The 23284-nt window shown below is 51.0% G+C and overlaps 10 protein-coding genes across 10 annotated transcripts; 6 read left to right on the top strand and 4 right to left on the bottom strand.

Annotated features, from left to right (window-relative positions):
* Window positions 1-24: 24 nt before the first annotated feature.
* VFPPC_09099 (F-box domain, cyclin-like protein) lies at window positions 25-1377 on the bottom strand (the record flags this gene model as incomplete). Its single annotated transcript, XM_018287695.1, has 1 exon — window positions 25-1377. One exon carries the CDS (start codon window positions 1375-1377, stop codon window positions 25-27), a length of 1353 nt encoding a protein of 450 aa, XP_018140802.1.
* Window positions 1378-1889: 512 nt separating this feature from the next.
* VFPPC_16441 (hypothetical protein) lies at window positions 1890-2191 on the top strand (the record flags this gene model as incomplete). Its single annotated transcript, XM_022429020.1, has 2 exons — window positions 1890-1897; window positions 1999-2191. 2 exons carry the CDS (start codon window positions 1890-1892, stop codon window positions 2189-2191), a joined length of 201 nt encoding a protein of 66 aa, XP_022284217.1.
* Window positions 2192-2974: 783 nt separating this feature from the next.
* On the bottom strand, window positions 2975-5919 carry VFPPC_09100 (RfeC protein; the record flags this gene model as incomplete). The annotated part of the gene is made up of 2 exons (XM_018287696.1): window positions 2975-5097; window positions 5205-5919. The coding sequence occupies 2 exons, from the start codon at window positions 5917-5919 to the stop codon at window positions 2975-2977; spliced, it is 2838 nt and encodes a 945-aa protein (XP_018140804.1).
* A 3533-nt stretch (window positions 5920-9452) lies between these two features.
* On the top strand, window positions 9453-9806 carry VFPPC_16442 (hypothetical protein; the record flags this gene model as incomplete). The annotated part of the gene is made up of 1 exon (XM_018294195.1): window positions 9453-9806. The coding sequence occupies one exon, from the start codon at window positions 9453-9455 to the stop codon at window positions 9804-9806; it is 354 nt and encodes a 117-aa protein (XP_018140806.1).
* A 981-nt stretch (window positions 9807-10787) lies between these two features.
* Window positions 10788-11297, top strand: VFPPC_14537 (hypothetical protein; the record flags this gene model as incomplete). Its single annotated transcript, XM_018292305.1, has 1 exon — window positions 10788-11297. The coding sequence occupies one exon, from the start codon at window positions 10788-10790 to the stop codon at window positions 11295-11297; it is 510 nt and encodes a 169-aa protein (XP_018140807.1).
* Window positions 11298-12365: 1068 nt separating this feature from the next.
* Window positions 12366-12773, top strand: VFPPC_18029 (hypothetical protein; the record flags this gene model as incomplete). The annotated part of the gene is made up of 1 exon (XM_022429690.1): window positions 12366-12773. One exon carries the CDS (start codon window positions 12366-12368, stop codon window positions 12771-12773), a length of 408 nt encoding a protein of 135 aa, XP_022285250.1.
* A 2607-nt stretch (window positions 12774-15380) lies between these two features.
* On the bottom strand, window positions 15381-15755 carry VFPPC_16443 (hypothetical protein; the record flags this gene model as incomplete). Its single annotated transcript, XM_018294196.1, has 1 exon — window positions 15381-15755. One exon carries the CDS (start codon window positions 15753-15755, stop codon window positions 15381-15383), a length of 375 nt encoding a protein of 124 aa, XP_018140808.1.
* Window positions 15756-17310: 1555 nt separating this feature from the next.
* VFPPC_16444 (hypothetical protein) lies at window positions 17311-17568 on the bottom strand (the record flags this gene model as incomplete). Its single annotated transcript, XM_018294197.1, has 1 exon — window positions 17311-17568. One exon carries the CDS (start codon window positions 17566-17568, stop codon window positions 17311-17313), a length of 258 nt encoding a protein of 85 aa, XP_018140809.1.
* Window positions 17569-19257: 1689 nt separating this feature from the next.
* On the top strand, window positions 19258-20062 carry VFPPC_09102 (50S ribosomal protein L4; the record flags this gene model as incomplete). The annotated part of the gene is made up of 2 exons (XM_018287698.1): window positions 19258-19743; window positions 19829-20062. 2 exons carry the CDS (start codon window positions 19258-19260, stop codon window positions 20060-20062), a joined length of 720 nt encoding a protein of 239 aa, XP_018140810.1.
* Window positions 20063-20980: 918 nt separating this feature from the next.
* On the top strand, window positions 20981-23059 carry VFPPC_09103 (rab GDP-dissociation inhibitor; the record flags this gene model as incomplete). Its single annotated transcript, XM_018287699.1, has 8 exons — window positions 20981-21026; window positions 21154-21178; window positions 21249-21308; window positions 21434-21461; window positions 21532-21877; window positions 21942-22484; window positions 22562-22716; window positions 22868-23059. The coding sequence occupies 8 exons, from the start codon at window positions 20981-20983 to the stop codon at window positions 23057-23059; spliced, it is 1395 nt and encodes a 464-aa protein (XP_018140811.1).
* Window positions 23060-23284: the final 225 nt, after the last annotated feature.

Raw genomic sequence — 23284 nt, 5'->3', positions numbered from 1 at the left:
CACCCTCCCCATTTCCCATCACAATCACACCTCTCTCAAAAACACCAACTCTGGCATCTCACCCCCATCCAACAAATACTTCTCCAACGGAAGCGCAGACACCGACCACTCATCCCCCGGTACTCCAAGATGATCACAATAAAACCAACACTTCCTACCAGTCAGTGGATCAGTAAACCCTCCCCTAACCTCAACGTCCTCCAGCTCTACAAGCGTCTCCCGCATCATGGTAAAGAGCTCCTCCCACGTTTCCACGTCCACCCTTACTATGCCACTATCACCTTTCACTCTCCAAAGCTCCATGTCTTCTGTATCCCCCGAACCTCCACTCATGTCACCGTCTTCCCCTGTATGAGGTATTCCCTTCATATCTCGCAGGCTCAACTTCTTCAATGTACGTCGATGTCTGGCCAGAAACACAGCTAAATTCCGTAACCCGACCTCCAGCCCTTTAACTTCCAGCACATTCAGCTCCGGCAGATAGATCCCCTCCAGGAACAAAGTACAAGGATGGTTCCTCTCCCAAGGAAGATACTCCAACCGCAGTTCCCTCAAGGCCGTTTGCCGAAGCACCGCCTGCAAGCCCTCCTCCAACACATCCTCCGACTTTCTATGCAACACAAGATTCAGCCGTCGTAGTCCCCTGAAGAAATCAAAGCCAGACACCTGCAAAATATCCGTTCTCCCATCGTCCACACTGGAAAATCCCGCCTCACCACCAGGATACAACTCGCCCGCCGGACCCTTCAGCGGAATCGGCTCCAAATTCAACGTATCCAACCTTACCCACGCGTTCCGTAGCTCTCGCAAAACCGCGTCCTGCACATCAAACACCTCCCGCTTAGCCATCCGAATAGACACATCCGCACTAAACAGCCTCCACGGCTCAGTGTCCCTTCTCCACGGACACCGCGTCCACGTCAACGTCAGCTCCTTCAAAGACGGCAGCCCTCCCAACGCCTTCTTCACCAAATCTAGCCGAAACCCACCCAGTGCCTTCATCTGTCGCTGCGTCTCGAAATACTGCTCCCACTTGCCATGGAGCATTTCGGAAGTCAAGCCCGGCTCCGCGAGGGAGAGGTGGCTGAATGACTCATGGAGGGCCTTGTACTCGTTCAAACGGGCGAAGTTGAATGTGACGGAGCGTATTCTCCTTGCGCATTCTGGTATCCGTGACAACTCGTACAGACGAGCGGCGTCTGGTCGCCAGAGCAGTCCGTTGAAGTGTTCGCTGGCAAGGAGGCTCCGTGTAGATTGGGCTATGAGACGGCTTGTGAGGCGGAAGGCTTTAAAGTCTTGGAGGTCGAGATGGTTGGCGATGCTGCTGATGAGTTCGAATGGGAGGTTGTGAATTGTTGTGCATTGTTGGACGTCCATACCGCAGTTTGATCGCCTGGCTGTACGCCTGTCGCTGGAGAGTTTCCTAGGAGCCTTGTTGAAACAGAATCATTGAGTTTTTCCTTCTCATATATATGCGTAGCTTTTGCTGCCTGAACTGTGATTATTCCAAGTCAAGCAAGTTGAAACAGACAGCTGATGTTTGACAGCAGGCAGCCTCCCAGTGAGCACAAGTATACTTCATCCTAGCCACCACCAAGATACACCAAATACTGTTAGCAAGTACTTTATTACCAACCACATCCAGACCCACTGAACCCAAACAATGTTGGCATCTCTCAACTCAAATTTCAACCTCCCACGATCCGTATACCCTCTCCTCATATTCCAACCACTGCCTCATCCCGCAGAACCACCCCAATGTAAGACAACTCACAATACACCTTACGCCTACTCCTGCGACCACACGCGCCAACACTAACAATCACCAGCAGAGTAGAACGATGCCATAAGAACCATCCTATCTCGTATTTCCACCATCTCCATCAGCCATGCTCAAGTGAGTCCACCACTGTTAAGCAGCGCAGACGTATTGTGTCACCTAGTCAAATCCACGACACACTTGCTTTGTCTCGTTTACTTCGGCTAATGTTGGCGTAGAGCATACAAGAACCTGTCTCCAAAAACGCGAGCGGGCGTTGGCATTGGCATCATCGCCTGGGGCGTTGTTGGTCTTTACCTATCTGATCAAGCCGAAGAAAAGTTTGGCTATACCCCCTCGGAAAAGGACAAGGAGGAGCTGTGGAAGTGGGCACCCAAAGTTACTACGGTTGACAAGTCGGATAAGAAATGATTGAGCGTCAGAGTGAGCGGACCGGGACGAGTACGAGTAGTAAACTGTATTTGTTCTGAATGTGAGCACCAGGCTCCAGCAGCATGAGTTTGCTGAGTCGCTGTTAAAAAACGATTCACCTATTCGTCATTCACATACAAGGGATTGAAACATCATCAGCAAATCCGTGATCATTGCATCTGTCTAACATATAAACGTATTGCGGTAAGCAAAACAAACACGAATTTTCTACATCCGAACCGTCCTGCGTGCAACCTGTTACCACTATACCCCGTGCACACAAACTGCCGGATACAGCGCAGCGAAAACATCATTGATCAGTCCAGGCCATAAAGTCGTCATAGCCCGCCGGAAAACCACAGAAGCCGACTCACCGCCCTTTCTATCTTGATCGAAGTCTAGTAATGCAGCAACAACTCCCAAACCTCGGTCTATCATTCAGGAAAAACAAAACGATGAAAAGAAAAAAAAAAGAAAAGATGCAATTTGAAAAGCCGGGTGCTGCCAAGGGTATGGCAGGCGGGACAAGCATATACATGGCAGGCAATACAAGCCAGCCATGCAACGCAACCCCAGATCTCAAAGTCCCAATTATGGGGAAACTGATAAATCCCGTCAACCAAAAACCAGAAACCATAAAAAGAGGAATAAAAGAAGAACTGAAAAAAGCAAGAAGTCAACGCCTCCAAATGCAACCACCACCCTGAAATGCTTTTAGTTGAGTCATATCATACTGCCTCCAATAACACACACACGCTGGTGTCTCGGATTCAGACGTCGACGTCAAGCAAGTCCAGTATCGTCCGACTCATGGGGTATTGAACCAAATATCCGTGCCAAATCCAATATATCTTCCCTTTCGCCAAACTGAGCGTTGGCGTCCTGTGCTCCACCCAACTTCTCCACTTCAGATTCCTTTTTGAGAGATGCGCAATACTGTCGCAAAGCTTTGCATGTAACCACATATTCATCTTGATCTTCCGACTCTACCGTCGCAAACGCAGGGTTCAACAAAATATGACGAGCCACTGACGGCAAGAGCACACCTCCATGATTTGGTCCCTGAATTGGCATGTCGTCATGCCAGCTTTTTTGTAATTTGTCAAGCGCCGAGAGAATATTGGCAAATGTGCGCGGGTCCATTCCATGGTGTGATTCATCAAATTGAGACAAGCTGTCGGGTTGGTTCGCACTGCCCTGAGGCACGATCCAATCCATAGAAGGAAGTCCGCCCTCAGCGTGAAGGTAGCTCAAGCTGCCAACCCTTTGCACAAGTCGAATTATAGCAATCATTGTTATTCCTAGAAGCGTTTTGCCGAGATGATTCGTAGTTCCCTGTCTGATTTGCCAGCCATCATAGAGTAGCACTTGACGGGCCAAGTGCAACTCTGCTTGCGCAGGACGACGAGTACCGCGTGGATTGACTGACATGGCCAAGTCATCCCCACTCAGTCCAAGTGCTGAGGCACAATCGTTGGTGTTGGCCGCGTTCCAAGCCGCGTCGTCACAAGGGAGAGGGAGATGCACTTCAGAAGGATCAAACTGGGCGGGAATGTTGAAGAACAGCTCAAGAACGGTATCTTGCATAAGAAGAGCATGCATCAGACGAATTCGCAGCTCTTGCCCGGTCCAGGCTAGCCAGTCAAATTCATCAGGCTTCAGGTCATGATGACCGCCAGGCCTTGGGTGATGAAGTGCTGAGTAGACTGATGGGTCGCCGGATACGCCGAGCAAACCTAAACGACGAGCTTGCGCAGCGATCATTGGTGATATTCTTAAAGCTCGATGCCTCTGTTGCGACGTCCCGTTGGCAATATGAAGTGTACAAGTCAGCAGCACTGCCTGTAGCTCTTCCAAAGTCGATTCCGTGACTTCTGCAACATCAGCATCATGCAAGCTCTCTTCAGAGAAAATTCGGCAATCACGCTCCATCGCCGTCCATAACGCGTCCATCATTTCCCGCACATCAGAGAGCACAACCCGTTTTGAGTAACATGCGCCAATGCAACACATGCACGCGGCTAGTCCAGGATGTGCCTCCATAACTCGAAAAGTGCTCGGGTGAAGAATAGGAACATGATCGTGGAAGTTTGGGTACTGATCGATGAAATCTTTAGTATTATCGGGGGAGAAGTAAAGGTTCATGCCCGTCAAGGTCGGGTCAATCGCCTCATTCGGAGGGTAAAGGAAATTGAGTATTTGGTTAGAGAGTTGAGGATAAGGATTTTGGATATTCGTCGGGATGCCCCACATAGAGTAGCGGACGGAATCGCTGGAGCTGCAATCCGTCGCCCCCGAATCGTGATTAGGCCCGGTTTTGGTTGCGATCTGCGTCTGTCCACGATTAGGAGGAGGAATTATATTGTTGTTGAGGGGTTGATGCGCACCAGCCTGGAACATCTGAGACCAATCGAGGCCAGATTGTTGGTTCCCGTTAGATCCACCATACATGGGCATTCCGTTCTGACCCGGGGGCATGCTGTAGCTAGGCATCTGCTGGTTGTTCATGGAGTTAGAAACATTAGCACCGTAGGGCTGGGGAGCTCCCATGCTGGGGGCCATGTTATTCCGGTCCTGGTTGGCGCTGCTGGAACGAGACAGGTGGTCCTGACCGGCCATGTTGTTCATGCCATCAGAGACGGGAACCATGCCGAAGGGATGAACCATGCCGTCGCCGGGCATGTTGTTCAAACCGTTGAGGTGGTTCATGTCTCCCTCGTTGCCAAGGCCAGCAGCCTTCTGAGCCTGAGCGTTCTTCTTAACGTGAGCCTGAGGGTGGGACAAGTGGCTCGCTCCGGTGGGGTTTCCACGGCGAATGGAGCACTTTTGGAAGTGGCGCTTCAAAATGTCACTTCGAGAAAACGTATCACGGCAAAGCACACACATGTAAGGGCGGTCGCCAGTGTCTAGAAATCAACAAAAGTTAGTATGCGCAAGTCGCGCGAAAAGCAAAAACGCGGAGGTACAAACGGCCAGGAATCTGCTGGGAGTTTGCGGTCAGGTTTGAACTTACGGCGAAGGAGGTGGCGCTTCAAATGCTTTGCATGGAGGTAAGTCTTGGTGCAGTGAGGGCAAGGGAACTTGCCGTCCGCATCCTTGACAGGAATGACAGTGCTCTTTGTGCCATTTCCAGCAGTAGGAGCCGCAGGGCGGCCTGGAGCGCTGGGCAAGATTCCGCGGCGTCCCTGAGACCCGACAACGTGAGTAGGCTGCTCTCCATCCTGCATAACCGGGTTGGCCTGCATCAGAGATCCGGGTCCGTAGGGAGAAGAAACACCAGGCTGGGCCATGATGCCACCGGGAGGCATGGGGCGGAGGACTGGCGGTCCACGTCCACCAACAGGAGCGGGAGCAATGGGCTGCGGGTGAGAGATGGCCGCGGTAGTCTGAGGCATCATGGGCGCAGAGGTGGCATATCCCTGGTTAGGAGGATATGGGTTTTGCGCCATGGAGTAAACACCAGGTCGAGGAGCCGGCTGCGATGTCTGGTAGGGAGGCACATTCGAAGCCGAATTTGGCGTGTTGGGAGTACCAGGAGTCCGCGGGGTATGCGGGTGACTGCCGTAGAGAGGCTGCATAGCTGCGGTTGGAGGCTGCAAAGGCGGCAAAGTCTGAGGAAGTGGTGATCCTGTTTGGAGTTGGTTCGGAGAGATCGCGGTGGGAGAAGGATATGTCTGTGCCGCAGAGGTCCCGTTTATACCATTAGTCGGATAGGGAGAACCGTCCATACTCCAGCGCGAGACGCGTCTCTAAACGTTGGATGGTGATGTGAAGGCACGTCGTTGTTGACGAAGTGACTCTGATGATGATTGAGGCAGACGACAACAGCCGAAAGGACCTCAAGTGGAGAGAGATTCGAAAACAAAGATCCGAATCTAGATGGATAAAGATCGAAGTGGGAGAAAACGCTGCGAGGCCCACGCGAAGATGCGAGTTGGCAAAACGGCGGCGTTCCGGTCAGGTGGATGAGGCTCGAGAAAGCAAGTCCCTTCTTGGGAGGTGTGGTATGTTTGGGGGAGGGTTTAGAGTGGAGAAATGGGTCTTGATCCTTTTTTATTTTTTTTCTTCCCTTCTTCCCTGGACTCAGTTTTCCGGGAGGGGGGACAGAGAAAGAGACTTGGGAGGATCAGATGGCTGACGACTGTCAGGTACAGAAACCGCGCGCAGGGTGAACCGAGCCGGAATGGTGGGAGGTGTGTGATGTAAGTGGTGAAGGTGACTTGAGAAAAAAAAAAATGAGTGGGTGTGTAGGAAAAAAAACCTTGAGCCAAGGTATTGATTGAGTTTTTGGTGTAGTGGATAGCAGCGGAACCGTTGCGATGCTTGTTCGATGGTGGCAAGTGGATCCGTTCAAGAACCGCAAGCAGATAAGGGTGGTTCTGGCTCCAGAAAAAAAAGAGACGAAGGCGTATTTTTTTCCTCTGGATCTGTTTGCGTGTCGCGCCAATATTCCGCAGCTCCGCGTTTGGTAATTGCAGATGCGATGCGATTGCAACGGCAAAATGGGATTATTACTTGTGTGATGAAGACTGCACGAACCGTTTCTGCCACGAGCGGAGGGATGTAGGAGGAGAGTTAGGGAAAAAGATTAAGAGGGAGGAAGAGAAAGGGAAGAGGGCAGCCGGCCAGCCAGCCAGAGACCGAGTGAGCGAGCGACAGTCGGCAAAGAGGGACGGGGACAGACGACCAGTCGGCACGACCAGGACTGGAGGGTGTGTGAGTAGAAGGACCAGCGCGGACGCCAGGCGACAAGTGTAAACACGAGCACTGGGAAGGCATGTACCATGTACCAGTGACTTGTTGCTTCTGCGTTGCCGCGCTGTGAAGGTACCTGGGTACTTGCCTCCTCCCCTTCACCCGCGCCCTCTACCTCAACCTCCATGTCAACCTTGTTTGGCCATGGCCTTGGCCAGTCAGTCAGTCAGTCAGTCAGTACTTACGTCAAGTGCCAGACTGTCTGGTACTACCTTGGTTGCAGCATTTCAAACTGGAATTGTCAAGTCCCAACCAGAAGTCATGACCAGAGCCAAGTGAGGCATGGCCAGGCAAGCCTTGCAGACTTGACGTCGCATGCACCGGAAATTTTACCCACCAGACTTTAGCCTGCTATTCTTCCATGCCTATTCTACCAGAAAGCTTCTGGATTCCCATCTCCTGGTTATGGGAAGTATGGAGTACCGCGTCTGAACTGGCCTCGTTGCAACGCGTACCTGCCGCCACCTGGCCTCACTATGGAGCCAACACGCTCCTCAATCTGAAATACAGCGGAAACGCTCTTCATAACAGTGGAAATGCCCCTGTGGAATTGTCCTGAACGTGCGACAAGCCCCAAGCTCCAGTGCACGAGTCCGGTGCAGAACGCCGATGTGCGCTATGGCAGGCAGCAGCTTGGCCACTGAGTGTCCTGTGAATGATGACAACTTCGACAATAAACTTTGTCCAAGTTCACCAGGCCCCTACGTCTACTCTTGTTTCTCGGCACTGTGCCATTTTGCCTCTGCAGCAATTGCCTCTTGTGCTGCTGAAGACTACCAGATCTTACAAATGCCATCTACCGAAACCTCCGATCGGATTCCATACTCGTCCATCACGCCTCTTAACCTCTTTTTCGGCTTTTCTACATGGACAGAAAGGAAAACTTTTCGCCTCCAACCCATTCGGGTATGCGGCCAACTTCTGCTGGTTGGTCATTTTACGTGATTACTTACTCTGCTCCGTCGGACGAAGTGCCATTTTGGCTTGCCCTGCTCAAAAATGTCTGGTGTGTGGTCTGTCTGAGACGTCCGAGGTACATTGTCGCATTGGGTGGTACCACAAGTGCACCTCCTACCCCCGACCCAATAGAGCGGTGAAGCCAGTACCTTGCTTGTACATGGTCACTTACTCGTGGTTACCAATCGCGCGATGCGCATGAATCGCAGCCTTCAGTGCGCGTCTGCCACTGACGCGATGGCTCCGACGACATCAGTACTCTCTCAATAGTCATGCACTCAAGGCAGATAGATGAGTGCTTTTTTTTTTTCATTTCCTTTGCTTTAGGGTGATTTGCGAAACACATGGCGGTACGGTAATGTGCTAGGCACCGTACTTTCTGATTCTTCTTTCCTTCTTAATAGATCCAGACCGGATATCATGTCGGCCCCAGCGTCAAACAAGGGGGCACAAAGCAGTCTGTTCTCATATTACTACGACTACCCTCCCTGACGCCGAGCACTAATATAGAAGCTTTACAGACACTAGCTATCAGACAAAAAGACGCATCAACAAGGATGCCACGGTATTGTTGACGATGCTTCAGGCAGCCATACAGACACACGAAGGGAGATTGAGATGAGGATAAACATATCGAGTACTCCGTACAGACTGCGACGACACCTGCATCATATTGGCCATCTCTTGTGGTCACATTGCTTGATCGTTGGGATTATCACAAATCCAGATGTCATTCCACAACCTGATGAACCAGCAAATTGGATATTGCAGGGCCTCTAAGCCACCCGACTAGCCATGCAGCAAGTAAGCTAGGGGATGCTGCCCAAAGAACCCAAACCCATGCCAGTTTAGTCACTCGTGGGGGGTTTCAGCACCATTTGCCCATTCTTTGCCCATACATAGAAATGGCTGCGCTTTTCACTCAGTCGCCGAGCTCTTGATTCTGACGACTTACCATACTGCGGGTCCAGCATCGTCAGCTTCATCAAGCCAAGGACGTGTGGTGCAGCAAAGATAATGTGCTGCATTGTCCCGTTGCCCAAAGATGCCCTTGATGTTCCAAAGTGCGTGGGCCGGTTGTCTGTCGGCATATTTCGAGCTGCAACTACAGTACTTCGGGCTAACTATCCACGACCTGGGCAAGGACAGTACCTTGGTGATATTCTTCCACCTTGTTGTCACATGTTGAATTTGAAAGTCTCAGTTGTTAGGCTTGATTCGGGTCACTTCCACCGGCGAGCTTGAAGGTCGCCGTCATCCTAGTCTTCGCCAGGTAGGATGTCGGATGTCATGAACACGTAGCTATTGAGGCCCAGCTGTAAATACTGGCAGTAGTTCACGCAGGTAGGTATTACCTCAAAGATAGAAGTAGTTGCAGGTCGGCCGTCATACTAGCTCAGCTTCGAACTCCAGCCTATCTTTTATTTGTTTTGACCATTCCGCTGGTGTCCCATGTGTGCGTCACGGCTCATAGAAAAGACCTGATGTGGCACCTATTATTTCACAAACATTGGCTGGGGAAGCTCCAGTACCTATCAATCCTTATAAAATGACTACCATCATAAGTATGTTGCATGCCCTCTTTGAACAGTTAGCCATAAGAGAATTGCCCCTCATGGAATGGAGGTTGGTTTGGGCCTCCACTTGCACGTCGGAAAGCCTGGCCGATGGCAGGACTGCCGAATGGACTGGCCAGCGTCGTATTATTCAAGATGAGCTCCATCCAGACCAGATTGCTAGAGAAGATGCAGGTTTACCTTCAGAAAACTCCATAATGTGCTCCGCCTACACGCAGCTTGCTGTATCTGATACATACTCTGCCGAGTCAAGATCTCGACACGTCCTCCATTTATTATTCTGTGCTGTTTGTACTGTACTGTACAGTACTCCGTATTGGCAGTAGTCTGTGCAGGGGGTGGTTTTTCGAATTCAGGCGAATCCAGAGTTCGTCGAAATTGAATCAAAAGCTTCAATGCAGCGGCGTTCCCTGAGGTCCTCACTCTTAGCTCCAGCCTCGCCCATCAGCTGATGATCAGTTTTGGAACCGCCACCAACTATGTCCCTTGCTTGCGCCATCTCACCGCACTCATGAACGGTCTCGGCTTGACAACCCTGAGGTTCCAAGGCCGGGGTGTGCCAAATTCTGTTTGTCCTCGTGGCGGACTTGCTGCCGCCAAATCCTTGGCATTGGACAAGGTAAGGCGCGCTGGCTGATGACATATCGAGGGCAAAAGGACGCCGGCTTTCCGTAGCGGTTATCCGTGATACCACTTCTGGCACATTGCACAGTTCCTACAATATGCCAGGACAGCTTGCTGTATGAACGAAAGAAAGATCCATAAACGGAATGCAGTTAAGCGATGGGAGGGGCACACTTGAATGGACAAGACTGACGGGGATTGTGATGATGTGCAGCACCCAAACAACAAGGATCGATCCACGAGTCAAGCAGCGCACAGTGCTCGACGGGGATGTGGGATGTGGGCAGGCAGCACTTGAGGAGCCAAGGGGCCTGGGCGATTGGTCGGTCCGGCTGTCCTTGGACTTGGCCAAAAAGGAAGGGAGGGGCGGCGGCGTTGGCGTTGGCGTTGGCGTTTGGCACTGGCATTGATTGACTGGCATTCAGCATTTGGCATTTCGCATTATGGCGTTGGCAGCAATGACAGGTCTTTGTCATGTCTGACCAGCAACCCTTGACATTGATTATTTTTCGCATTTGGCGTGCTAACCGCGCGCTGTTCTCTCCGTCAAAATTTGTCAGGTTTGTGCATGTCAGGGCAAACCTTCGTCGTCGCCTGATGAATGCAGCAAGCTGCGGCCAGGAACTGCTGCCCAAGGTCAGTCACAATTGGGCTATGTTCAACGTTTGCTCTCCTTGACCAAAATGCCATCGATTGACGGCATGCTCCAGTGCTATTTCTGCCCCTGGGCCATGGCCGCCATTGTATCCAACTCCATCGAAACCATCCAATCGCTCTGTCAACCGTCGACGACTCCATCTGCTGCCGCCCACAAGGCAGATCCTGGTGGAACCGTTCGACCTGGGACCTGTCTTCAGACCCAAGGGACCAGCCCCCATCAACCACAACCCCTCCAAAATGTTGCTATTCCAGCGCTTCAATGGGACACCAAAAGCTTCTGGATGCCCCATAGAAGCTTTTCTGGCCCCCGAATATACCAAGGTTGGTGGAGTCTTCCCGTGAGGCCACAGAAATTGGAGAAACGGGCTGGATTTGGGGCACCTGGGATCCCTTCTAGCCCTGCTACAGCGTACCAGACAGCAATGGAGGATCAAGTGTTGGTCCAGGTTGCCAGTGATGGCACTGGACGGGGCCCTGGGGCAATTGCGGCTCTTGGAAGCCCAGTGCTCCATTCCATGCCCATCATAGGTTGAATGCCAGCACCCGTTCGGTGTGGCAGTCGAACATATAAACCAAGCGACCCAGTATCACGATATCAGAGCCGCCCCGGGCAAGACTTCTTGGGCAACAAGAAACAACATGAATGCTCACCCAACTCCCATCACAAATACAACTCTCTCTCCCCCCCATTGCATGGGCGGAAAGTTGGCCGATACACGTCACCGTTATCGGCCATAAGGTCGGACAATGGCCGAGGTACAATCGGCGTTTGTGAGCCTCGTGAGCCTGAGGAATTTTTCACTGGAAATACCGCCGACAGACACCCTTCTCACGACCATGATGGCCGGCGAAAATTACCCGGCTGGCCGCGGCCGCACGACCCTGGACCAACCAGCTTAGATCCTGCAGCCACCAGCGATCCATTATCCGCGGCAAAGCGGAATTCATTAGCAAAAATACCTCCATCCACCGCAAAGAAATGATTGCAAATTAGCCCGTGCCCCCGTGACGCTGAAGGAGACGGAGCAGTTGGCATGAAAGCAAACTGAATGTCTCCCTGCCTCGCCGACCTCCGAATTGTGTCATATTGCGCCATGTACTCCGTACGGAGTTATGCTTTGCTGAATGCTTGATCGCGAAAGCGCTCAGGCAAGGGGGCGTGTGAAAGGCTGCGCTCAGCCAATTTTCACTGTGCAGCACTGTAATGTAACTACACGGGAATCACAATATATTAACTTAAGTGTTACTTGTTTTTGACAGACCAAGACCTGGCCCGCGCGTCATCAGCCATAAATGTACCGAGTACGTCTTTCAGGCTCTGCTCTCAGTGCATTGTGATACCACTTGATATCATACGAGGTCTCTGGACCAGCACATGAGGCTGCATATTGCGCTTGTCTTGTCAATTGCACCACACGTTCACAGCGCATATTGAAAGTTCAACACAGGGTTCTTGCGGAATTCTGTCCGCGAACGCGAACGCGAACTCTTCTGAATTTCTTAGAATAGAACAGGGTATTCATGGCAGAGTACGGAGTACGGAGTGCTTCATCTTGGGAGGACAATAAATTAACAACAAACCGACCAGGTCGCGGTTACCCATGCAGCTGTTCCGGTCCAATCACAACTGCCGAGCTTTCTCCGACGCAATTGTGAACAGTTTGGGTCGCGTCCGAGGACCAGACCTTCCCCCAGCCGACGAGGTCAACAGGGAGAAGGAGCAAGGGCTGGCCTTCATGCTGTGGTGTTATCTTCACAGGCAGTGTTCCTTATCGGTATTCCTTTCTCCGTCTACTCCATGCCGTCAAAAGAACTTGTCCTCTGGGTTTACACATTCAGGCATCACACGACGACACGCGAGTCAAACCTCAAACACGACGAAATTATTGATTAGCATCACATGGATGCCATTGCGACTCGGAGCGCTTGACAATTGCTTCAGACCAAGCTTCGGGCCAACCACAGGGAATGCCATCAGAACCTGGCTTTGCAAGGTTCTGTCAATGTAATGTCATCACTCTGGTCTGTGTGCCCTAATCGGGAATTAAGTCCGCCGGCGACACTTCGTTGACATCCAGACGAGCTTTCGTCGCTGACTGGCTGCAGGTGTGGGCATGTCGCAGATACCTGCTCACAGTAGCTTCACAGAGTTGCATCATTCAATCAATCACCACCTGAAGATGAGCAGTAACATTGGCCTCAAACCTCAGACCCCAGCCACCAACCGGGCGTACCGGAACTGCTGGAAAGGGAATACCGACACCTGTGTCACCGTCTCGCTGATTTTTGCTCAGCCAGGCGGTTCTCTGTGACCTCTACTCCCTACATGGGCAATGGACAAATGTCCGTCTCTCACTCGTTTCCGGAGGAAAAGCCAACTCTCCCTTGCCTCCTCCATACTGCGGTAACCACCCAATTGTGCCTTGGAATTACAAATGGGACACGGAACCATGGATGACAGAATGCAGAGATTGTGCGAAAATAGGGCATGGTAATGCACCTACAAGCCCATGGTTCGTACCAGCGACACTCGAAATCGTTCTCCGCCCAGTTGCATACAGTAATCGCCTGGTTGTGGTTTGTGGGACACGGGTAATAATGGCCCTTGTGGTTCTGCACTGTTGGGCTTTAGGCTGAGGTTGGCCAACAAACAAACGCCATGTTGCCATTTAGAAGTTAGTGAACCACCCTCTTCCTCTGGAGATTGTCCCAGGTATCTGGCGCCGCTACGCTCGAGCCAGCCAGCTTGACCCAACCTGACTTCAACCCAGCAAAGGCAAGCCTCCGCCAGAGGTCAGTGTGACAACGAGATGGAAGACCACACATCACTGTCCACACCAAGTCGGCAGTCAAATGCGTGCCTGGCTATGAAAGCGGGCCTTCAGAAGAGCCTCATGTGGAGTGAGATCCATTTACTGCCGCTCCGAAGGGACCCCATCCAGCCGCGTCCCACAGATCCGTTGATAAAAGAGCCTCAAGATCCGTCACATTGGAAATGAAATAGGTGCATGCCTTGTGCGACCTCTGTTCAACACCAGGAGCGGAAGAGTGAAAGATGAATCAAGTTTCGTTGGGACGCATCTTTCTTTACCGCCAGTAGCGACATGCCCAGCCACGAACTCTCTTGTTGGCCCCTCTAGTCGGGCTCCTCGGGCTCCCACTCCCGTCAGAGGTCCAGCTTGGGAATCTGTCGGGGCAGATTCATTTGGTTACCACAATATGAGTACATAAGGACTTCTCGCCGCTATTGCCGCAGCCAAATAAGCGCACTGCATTCGTCGTCGTCGGTCGTCGTCCTGCCAGCGCAGTACACGTTCCCATACCGATCGAATATCCTATCAGTCCATTTGCAGCATGATACAGAAGAATGTCCATTGGTTGTACGGAGTGCTCTGTACATTGAAAAGAATTCCACGGAGCACTCGCATACCACAAGATTTTGACGGTGTGTGCATGGGAAGTTGCAGCCTCCGCCAGTGGTTTTAGGCAATGCGCCCGCCGTGTATTGAGTACAAGATGGTGTCGAGATGCGGAACAGAATTGCTGCAAGCGCGCGAGTCAGGGCAGCTATTTCCGCTTCGTTGGCGGACGAAGAGACAACCAAAGAAAAAAAAAAAGCAGACAAGAAAGGGAGTCGAAACTGATGGCGCAAGTCGCCGACCTCGGACGAACTCCGACCTAGTCGTTTGTCATATTTTACTTCTTCCTGGTACAGTAATGCCCTTGTCAGAAGGTCGAGCTACTTTGCATTACCGAGAGTCTAGCCGGGGTCAGGGTGTGCACTACATTACGCGACCCAACAGGGTAGCAGCCAGAGTCGAACCAGTCGGCCATCGACGAGATGGTGGCGTCAACACCATCTCGACACAAAAAGGTTTTGAACGTGTGTGCTGGTCCATTGACGACCGATGATTGATGGTTGACGCTTTCGATTCGGGAGCCTATTGACAAGTTGTCCTCAGGATGGCTGCGTATACCAGTACTGTAGAACAGGATGATGAGTTGTCCCATTGCCGACTGTGTCGACCACGAACGCTTTTCATCTCAAACCACCCTGTTCAAGATGGCGCTCCAATCAAGGCAGCCAAGTCCATAGCGCCAAATTCAAAGTTCCAGGTGATTGGCATACATCTCGTGGAAATAACATTTTAGAATCAGACGAGTTGCACGCAATGCTGGCGACACAGCGTACATGTAACATGGGAAGTCATGGAAGACGTCACTCGTACAAGGAGGCCAGTCAAATTACCCTAGAAGCTGGGCGCTGGCAAGGGATGCTGGTCTCTCTAGCGCGAACTTTTGCAGGGTGTAAGATGTTGGAGGGACATTTTGCGCACACTTTGCATGAAAGGACAAGGGAGAGCATCACCTGTCACAACTTGTAACGATGGGTTGACGATGTCTATTACGCTGACTGGTCAAGTGGTCACAGACAAATCAATCAATTTTATGTACGGGCGGTACAGCGTACATGGAGCGGCTTCCGCTGGTTGGCAGCACCCAACGATTCCTTCCCTCCGTACCAGAGACAATAACACAAATAACACAACGAACTGAATACCAGGCAGGCATCAGCATCCGAGGCTCTCGATCATGGCAGGAACCAGGACCGGAGTCTACTCCGCCCGTCTTATCACCAGCAACAATGCGTGCGATAACCATGATCTCTGATCTCTGACCAAGCTGTTCAAGCCGCGAAACAAGAAGAGCACGTCCACCGGCTTGGAAACAGAGGCACTCCAAGGAACAGGCCACAGACTCCACTTTGGATGTCTCCAGCCAGCATTCTCCCTTTGGGTTTTATTTCCAATGGAGGGGGCCATTTTCCACGTGGAATTTAAGCTGGCAAGTTCCGCAATCATCACTTTGGAGGGAGGAGGAGCCACAGAAATCGTCAATGATAGGCATGGTGGGTGACCAGGTAGGCACAGAGTTAGAGTGCCAAAATGAGTTGTAATATTGGACAGGACACTTGGGATTGTTGCAAACATCTCGCACAAATACATGCTCTCGCATGGTTACCCCGAGAGCAGAAGCGCTTGTCCCGTCGGAACATGAGGTCACAGCCACAATCTGAGATAGAAGCGGTGACGCCGACGATCCTACTCTCCCATTGACTGTGCTCTCAGGCGAACCAGTATTGATCAGTAACACCCCGTGCACGGAGAACACTACGACGGAATTCGTCGGGCGCGAAGTTTCTTCACAAGCAACCCTAGAACTACAACCGAAGAATCATAGAGAGAAAGTGATGACGACTTGTATCTATTGAGACAAATAAGAGTGCTGGCCTCTTTTTGGCCGAGGATACCGAGAGTTTGGTGAAGGCTTACCGCCACAAGAAAAATGACATGCATGCTAATTCCATACCAGGCAAGGAGTAGTCGTCCTAAACCTCACCTACCAACCTTGGAAGTCAGGCGAGAACGACAGTACGAGAAAATATGTATCTGGTACATACACCCTTTGGTGTTATGGGAAGCACCACCCATTTCTTTTCACAGGCTTGGCTGGTAGGGTCGACACGCGTTCAAAACGGGCTCATATGTTTTGTGTGTTTGACGCCCTCCTCAACTTTAGCAGCTTTTTCTTAATTCGCCAGGCACACCAATTTCCAACGCCAATCCTAAACCATTCGACGAGGTTCTGTGCCGGCTCAAGGATGGTTGGTTCAGGTGAGGGAGACTTTTCTTTACTCAAGCTCCTCAGCCTGAGGACAAGCTCACACCACAGACTAGTAGTCCGGACGTGCACCACCATCAGACTCGTTAGTTGGTTTTGCCAATGGCCTTCCCACCAATAGTTTGGGTTAAAATCCGTGCAGTCTGGGCACTGGTTCCGGTGCCCGGACCTTGAAGAATATTGACAGCGTGATCTCTCCATACGAACGGGATGGTCGGCAAAGACTCAACCAGAGTAGAACCTTTACAGCACAGTACGTCTCAAAAAGGATGCAATTTAGCATTCCCAGTCATGGATCTGGTCTAGTTTGCCACCACTAGACAAAGTCCTTTGTTTGGGGGTGTTGATCAAGGAATCAGAGGTACTTTGGTCATGGTGACATAGTTTCATCGTATTCTTCATTTTGCGGCTTTCCAGCAGGCATGGATGACTTGATCTAAAGGGTGTACATCCTTCTGTAAGTGTATGGCATGCTAATTTCGTAATCGTCACGAAAAGCCAGCACTCCTTCTGTCGGATTCTATGACACGGACGGAGCAGTTAGCACAAGTTTGTCTCCTGATGACGGCCCAGCTACCAGAGCCACCCGATAGAGTGGCATTGTAAATCACGATGATCGTGATCAGCAAGTGAGCAAACATGCGATTTGTAACTAAAATGTGTTACTGCAAGACGGCCAGCCCTCCGGCCCATTATCGGCAGACACATTAGATGCAGGCCTTATGCACGATCCTTTGTGCTATCTACCCATTGATGCTGGGGGACTCGCATCATAGCACCGAGGAGGGTGTAGCATTGATGAGACCCGACGTAGTAGTTTGTTTTGACGGCGCTTTGATTCACAATACTGTCTCAGGGCGGTGTTTAGGCTGAGGCCAGATGCCTCACAACTTGGTACATGCCTCGATGGTCAGTAGCTCGTGTTGGCGAGCCAGATCGGAACTTCTGCCAAGGGAGAAGAGCGATAAACACGGTATTACATCGTACACGACGTGGCTGTGTCTTCAGGGCATTTCGATTCTCGTGTGATAGCACATCTGGGCAACAGGCCGGGTGCCTCAAATTGTTGTGGTAGTTTCGTAGCTTCCGTGGTGGAAACAAAACGTGGTTCTTGGACTCCATTTACCGAGTACTACAGATATATATAGTATTCTGTTACAGTATCGTAATGAGCCAAGAATATGGAGATCTCTGTACTCCGTAGATTGTAGTCGTCTGTGGGGTCGGTGGGTTAAACGCGTGGTGGAACCATCTTCGCATAGGATTCGAGGGACCACAGTTCATATGGGCGTATTCACGATGGATAGAATACACTTGGGATGAGGGCGCGACAGTATGGAGGAGATTTATCTTCTGGCGAGCTGTGTTGGGAAGTAGGGCTGTGGTTATGAGCGAGAGAGATCTGTAGAATCGAGTGCGAAAATCGCGCGTTCTGGAGTTGAAGGTGTTTTGCGTGTAGCTCCTGGGGGAGTTGCTGTAGGCATGATTACCGGTAGGAATCAACTTACGGGCTGGGTGCTCTTCATTATATGATGGTCGTTTATTTGGAGAAGAGGCGCATGAAGTTGTCACGATATTTCGATGGCACGGGTTGAGGCTCGTTGGTTGATGCGTTGTCTGCGCCGCCTGTGTGATAGCTGGGTTCGAACGTGTGATATCGAGCTACCGCCCTTGGTTGATGATGGTATTCATCTTGAAGTATGGTTCCGTCCGATGCTCAACGAGTTCTGTTGTTGTTTTTGTGCTTGGAGTTGAGGTTATTCAGGGAGAGGATCCCCGATGAACCAACGTTCTCAGTACACGGCCGGTAGTCTGTCGCGGGTATGTCACATATATTTGATTCATTTATTTCTAAATAGATGGCAGTAACACGAACATGGCCTCGATCACAGAGATATACGGTTCGTCTCGTGGCATTTGGTAGTGGTTACTGAAGTCAGGGGTTGGTCTGCCGGGTAGCTAACGTGGTGTTTGGACTCTAGACAACGTACTACCGACTGGCGAGGGTAATAGCCGGTATTACGAGAAATATCTTTCTGATTTGTTGCGAGTAGGTTGTTACTGTTGTATCCGGGCAAGGCAGATCAGTCCGAGTCTCATTGTCTAGAGAGACCAATACGAGGTTCACAGCTGATCGTGGAACCAGGTCCATGATATTGCCTTTGAGGTTGGACATGCTAAATAAGGAACATGGTAGTCTATAGATTGGATGCTAACAACCGGTTTTCACAAGTGCCAGTATGATCGTGGAGGTGAGAGCTCCGAGTTTCCGTCAAATTACTACCATTGCGAATCCAGATAGAGGGCTCTGTTGGGTCTCACATGGCGTATCGATAATTTGCCGTGACTGCCGGTGAAGTAATGTTCAGTAGCGGTATGTGACTCCAGCGAGATCAGTTTTTAGAAGTTGTCGCCTGAGAGAGTCTGCTTTTTGGCATCTTTTGGAAACCCACGATACTCAGGATTTCCAGCACGGCGAAAGCTGGGATGCCCACTGCCCTTCCTCTCACCATCGACTGACAACGTATTATTAGGGTCTATTTGACATTAATTAACCCAAATACCAATAGGCATAACGAAAAAGCATCATAAATCATCTGATGCTCAAGTCATCATTTTTTTAGTCGACGGGCGAACACCCTATAGGGTAGCTTCGCATGACGGGCTGACTCAGCAGCATCCCCTGGAAGCTGTATCCAATCAGATTGCGTTTTGCTTGATGCCATCTAAATTTTGTACAGCATCCATCGAACAGATCATTATCCAACCTACATCGCCGACAGCCATTGTCGTCGCCAGGTGACAAAAAACATGGCTAGCCCGAGTGCTTTGCGGCCATCCACTGGCTGCTTATTACGAATTGGCTCACAATTTGCCTCCGCCCGGGCTGCCACATTCTCAACCACAGCTCGACAGTGCAAGCGGAAGACCAAAGACAACAATAAGAATCGAGGCGTCAGCAGCCTATACGGGTCAGGGCCTCGAGAGCGCCTTTCCATGTCCGACGTGCCTCTACCTAAGCCACGCGACTTCAAACCAAAGATTGCCGTTGACGAAAACCACGGTCTGTGGGGATTCTTCCCCGAGTCTGGCAAGGCGCTGTGGTCGCCCAAGGAAACTGAGGAACACGGACGGGCGTGGACTGTGGAAGAGCTTCGAAAGAAGTCATGGGAGGACCTGCATTCTCTGTGGTGGGTGTGCTGCAAAGAGAGAAATATGCTCGCAACGTCCAAGGTGGAGTTGGTAAGGGGCAAGTTTGGATTCGGCGATAGGGAACTGGAGGCACGAGATGACGAGGTACGTATTTGCAGGAGCTTTCTGCCCTTCCAGACAGAAGAGTGAGTCGGCAGGATTGGACTAACACCGGTGTCTTGTGATGCAGGTCAGGAAAACTATGCGATCTATCAAACACGCCCTGACGGAACGATACTACACTTGGGAGGAGGCTGTGGGTGTGGCAGCGTCTGATCCTGAGATTGACATGCACGCGGAAGATGGCCAGGTCTACAAACCCTCAGCGTACGAGGAGGATGTTGTTGAGGAGAGTTGGGCGGAAGGGAAGAGCGCGGAACAGGAGTCAGTCAAAGTCAAGGCTGAGAAGGAACCGAGCCGGTGAAGAAGCAAGCCCGTTGCACTGATCTGATGTTGAGACACTGTAATTCCGAGAGGACTCGTAATCTTGGCGGGCTAATGAGCAAAATGCGACTGCTAGCCAGGGGGCTTGGTCGCGTGTATATTTAGAAAGATTATTGTAAAATTAAGGTATACCAGGAATGGTGGAGCTCATATAGCGAGTTTGGATCCATGATGGCCTGCCGGTGCTGCGTGCCCAGCGTGACGGTTGAAGATGCGGGATCGTGCAGCAAAGGTATTTCTATGTGGGAAATGGCCCTGTGGTGATGCTGCATTAGCTATGCTTCGCATGGTGTTCAACCGTCTAATAGCGTGCCATTTGTTGACAGCAGAATGAATCAGGAGCTTGTTGCATCACCTGGTTAGACAAAGGCAGCCTGGTGTTACGGTCTAATGTCATATGTTTACCCAACTTGTCGTGTCTTCATCGTCACATTGGCCAATCTGCCAGCCCTGCAAAAAACCACAGCCATCACACCTCGAGCCGGAATTGGAATTTTCTGTCCCTCATTTCCAGGTTCATCTCATCACCGCTTTTTATTACAGATGGACCCAGGCCAACGCCAACGCCAGTAGCCTCAGGGACTAGGGATCGATGCCTGCTTCATTGGCATTGGCAATGTCAGGCAAGGAGAATGGCCATCAAATGGCATGGTATGGGATGGGAATGGCTTGAAGGTTCTCCACACCTCACCGATGCTTTGCTTTGCTCTGGTCTGGTCTGGCCTGTCTCTCTCTCCTCTCTTCCCATGCCAAACCCCGCCACTTGCAACCCCTCCACCTAGAACAACCAGACCAGCACCAGCTTTCTCCGGTCCCCATTCACCGCATAGCTCCTTGATCAGAGACGAAATCGAAGCAGAACATCATACAATACAGCTAATATACCCGAGCCGCCATCATGGATGAGATTGCAAAGGAGTACGATGTCATTGTGCTGGGCACTGGTAAGTTTGGAAGCTTGACCCATTATAGCTCCATATGGATTGCGGCATGTCGCCGCCGATCCGCACCGAGCTTCGTGCCTTGTTGGCTTGACGTCGTTTGGCTGACTTGATGGTGTTTTTTGTTTAGGCTTGACCGAATGTATTCTCTCTGGGTAGGCAAAGCTTTGAGACTTGAATCACGGCTAGAGATATTGTAAACTGACGAGTCGGTTCCCTGTTTAGTGTGCTAAGTGTCAAGGGCAAGAAGGTCCTGCACATTGACCGCAACGACCACTATGGCGGGTGAGTTTTTGGTCTACTGGCATGGCTTGCTTGCTGATGGGCTCTATTGCCTTTCGAATTGCTTGCTTGGCCCAGCAATAAATCAAATACACCTGCGTCCTTGCTAACCAACCGTCGTGTTGTAGCGAAGCCGCGTCAGTGAACCTCGAAACGGTACATATCCCCAAGTCTCTGACGCCATACCCCTGACTGCACCGATTCTGACAATCTACACTGCAAATAGCTCTTCAAGAAGTATGGAAACTTCCAAGCTGGCACAGAGCCCTGGAAAAACTACGGCCGACCCAACGACTGGAACATTGATCTCGTCCCCAAGTTCCTCATGTCCTCTGGCGAGCTGACCAACATTCTCGTTTCCACCGATGTTACCCGATATCTCGAGTTCAAGCAAGTTGCTGGCAGCTATGTCCAGCAGGGTGCTTCTAACAAGGCCACTGTTGCCAAGGTGCCTTCTGATGCCGGCGAAGCTCTCAAGTCCCCGCTTATGGGTATCTTTGAGAAGCGTCGTATGAAGTCCTTCATCGAGTGGGTTGGCACTTTTAACCCCAAGGACCCTGCAACGCATAAGGGTATGTATTCATAAGTTGCAGTGGCTGGATTCCTAACGACATGTAAATGCTTACATCGAGGCAGGACTTGACTTGAACACCTGCACCATGAAGGACGTTTACGACAAGTTCGGCCTTGAGGTCACCACCAAGGACTTCATTGGCCACGCCATGGCCCTGTATCTCACCGATGACTACATCACAACCAAGGGACAGGCTCCCGAGGCCATTGAGCGCATCCGCCTATACGGAAACTCTGTCGCCCGATACGGAAAGTCCCCTTACATCTACCCTCTCTACGGTCTCGGTGAGCTGCCCCAGGGCTTCGCTCGTCTTTCCGCCATTTACGGTGGCACCTACATGCTCAACACCAATGTGGATGAGCTGCTCTTCGATGGAGACAAGGCTTCCGGCATCAAGGCCACCATGAAGACTGGTGCTGAGGATATGAAGTTTGAGACCAAGGCCAAGATGATCCTCGGTGACCCATCCTACTTCCCCAACAAGGCGAAGATTTCTGGCCACGTCCTGCGAGCCATCTGCATCCTCAAACACCCCTTGGCCGGCACCAACGATAGCGACTCTGCTCAGCTGATTATTCCCCAGTCTCAAGTTGGTCGCAAGAATGGTAAGTCACTTCTTTGCTAATCACGAGCTCATCACATGTCGCACACGAACGTCACTGACAAGACAATTCTTGCACAGACATCTACATTGCTTGCGTATCGTCTGCCCACAATGTCTGCCCCAAGGGCTACTGGATCGCCATCGTTTCCACTATTGCCGAGACATCTGCCAACCACCACCTCGAGCTGCAGCCTGGCCTGGAGCGCCTGGGCAAGATTGAAGAGCAATTCATGGTACGTGCTCCCGCTGTAAACCAAAACCTTTGCCCATAATTTTTTGTCTTGATTTATTTCCCACCATCAGCCCATAACTTGATTGCGCAATCTCGCCAAATAAAATTATCAGTAGTGGTTATTTTTGACTAATATTTTTCTAATTTCCCAGGGCCCGCCGATCCCCATCTATGAACCCCTTGAGGACGGGAAGAAAGACAACCTCTTCATCTCCAGGAGCTATGACGCAACTAGCCACTTTGAGACTACTACCGACGATGTCAAGGACATTTATCGCCGCTGCATGGGCGAGGAGCTCAAGGTTGAAGGTCTGAGAGAGGGCATCACTGTTGCTGAGGAGTAAAAAGAAAAGAGACTATTGGCTACATATACACTTGAGGTAGTAGTTTAGGTGTGGTAGGATACTGTTTAGAGCTAGTCATCGAAGGGGTTGCGTTGTCTGGGTAACATATCTGGTCTGCTGTGCAATGTGCTTGAAGTAGCGACAAGAAATACGTTTCCTCTAAATTTAATGGCCAGCAGAATTTCTTTGTGATGGTTGTTACGCTGATGGCCGACTTCACAGATT

Source organism: Pochonia chlamydosporia, chromosome 6 (genome assembly GCF_001653235.2).
Source record: "Pochonia chlamydosporia 170 chromosome 6, whole genome shotgun sequence".
Lineage (NCBI taxonomy): Eukaryota > Fungi > Ascomycota > Sordariomycetes > Hypocreales > Clavicipitaceae > Pochonia > Pochonia chlamydosporia.
This window is presented reverse-complemented; position numbering and strand designations above follow the sequence as displayed.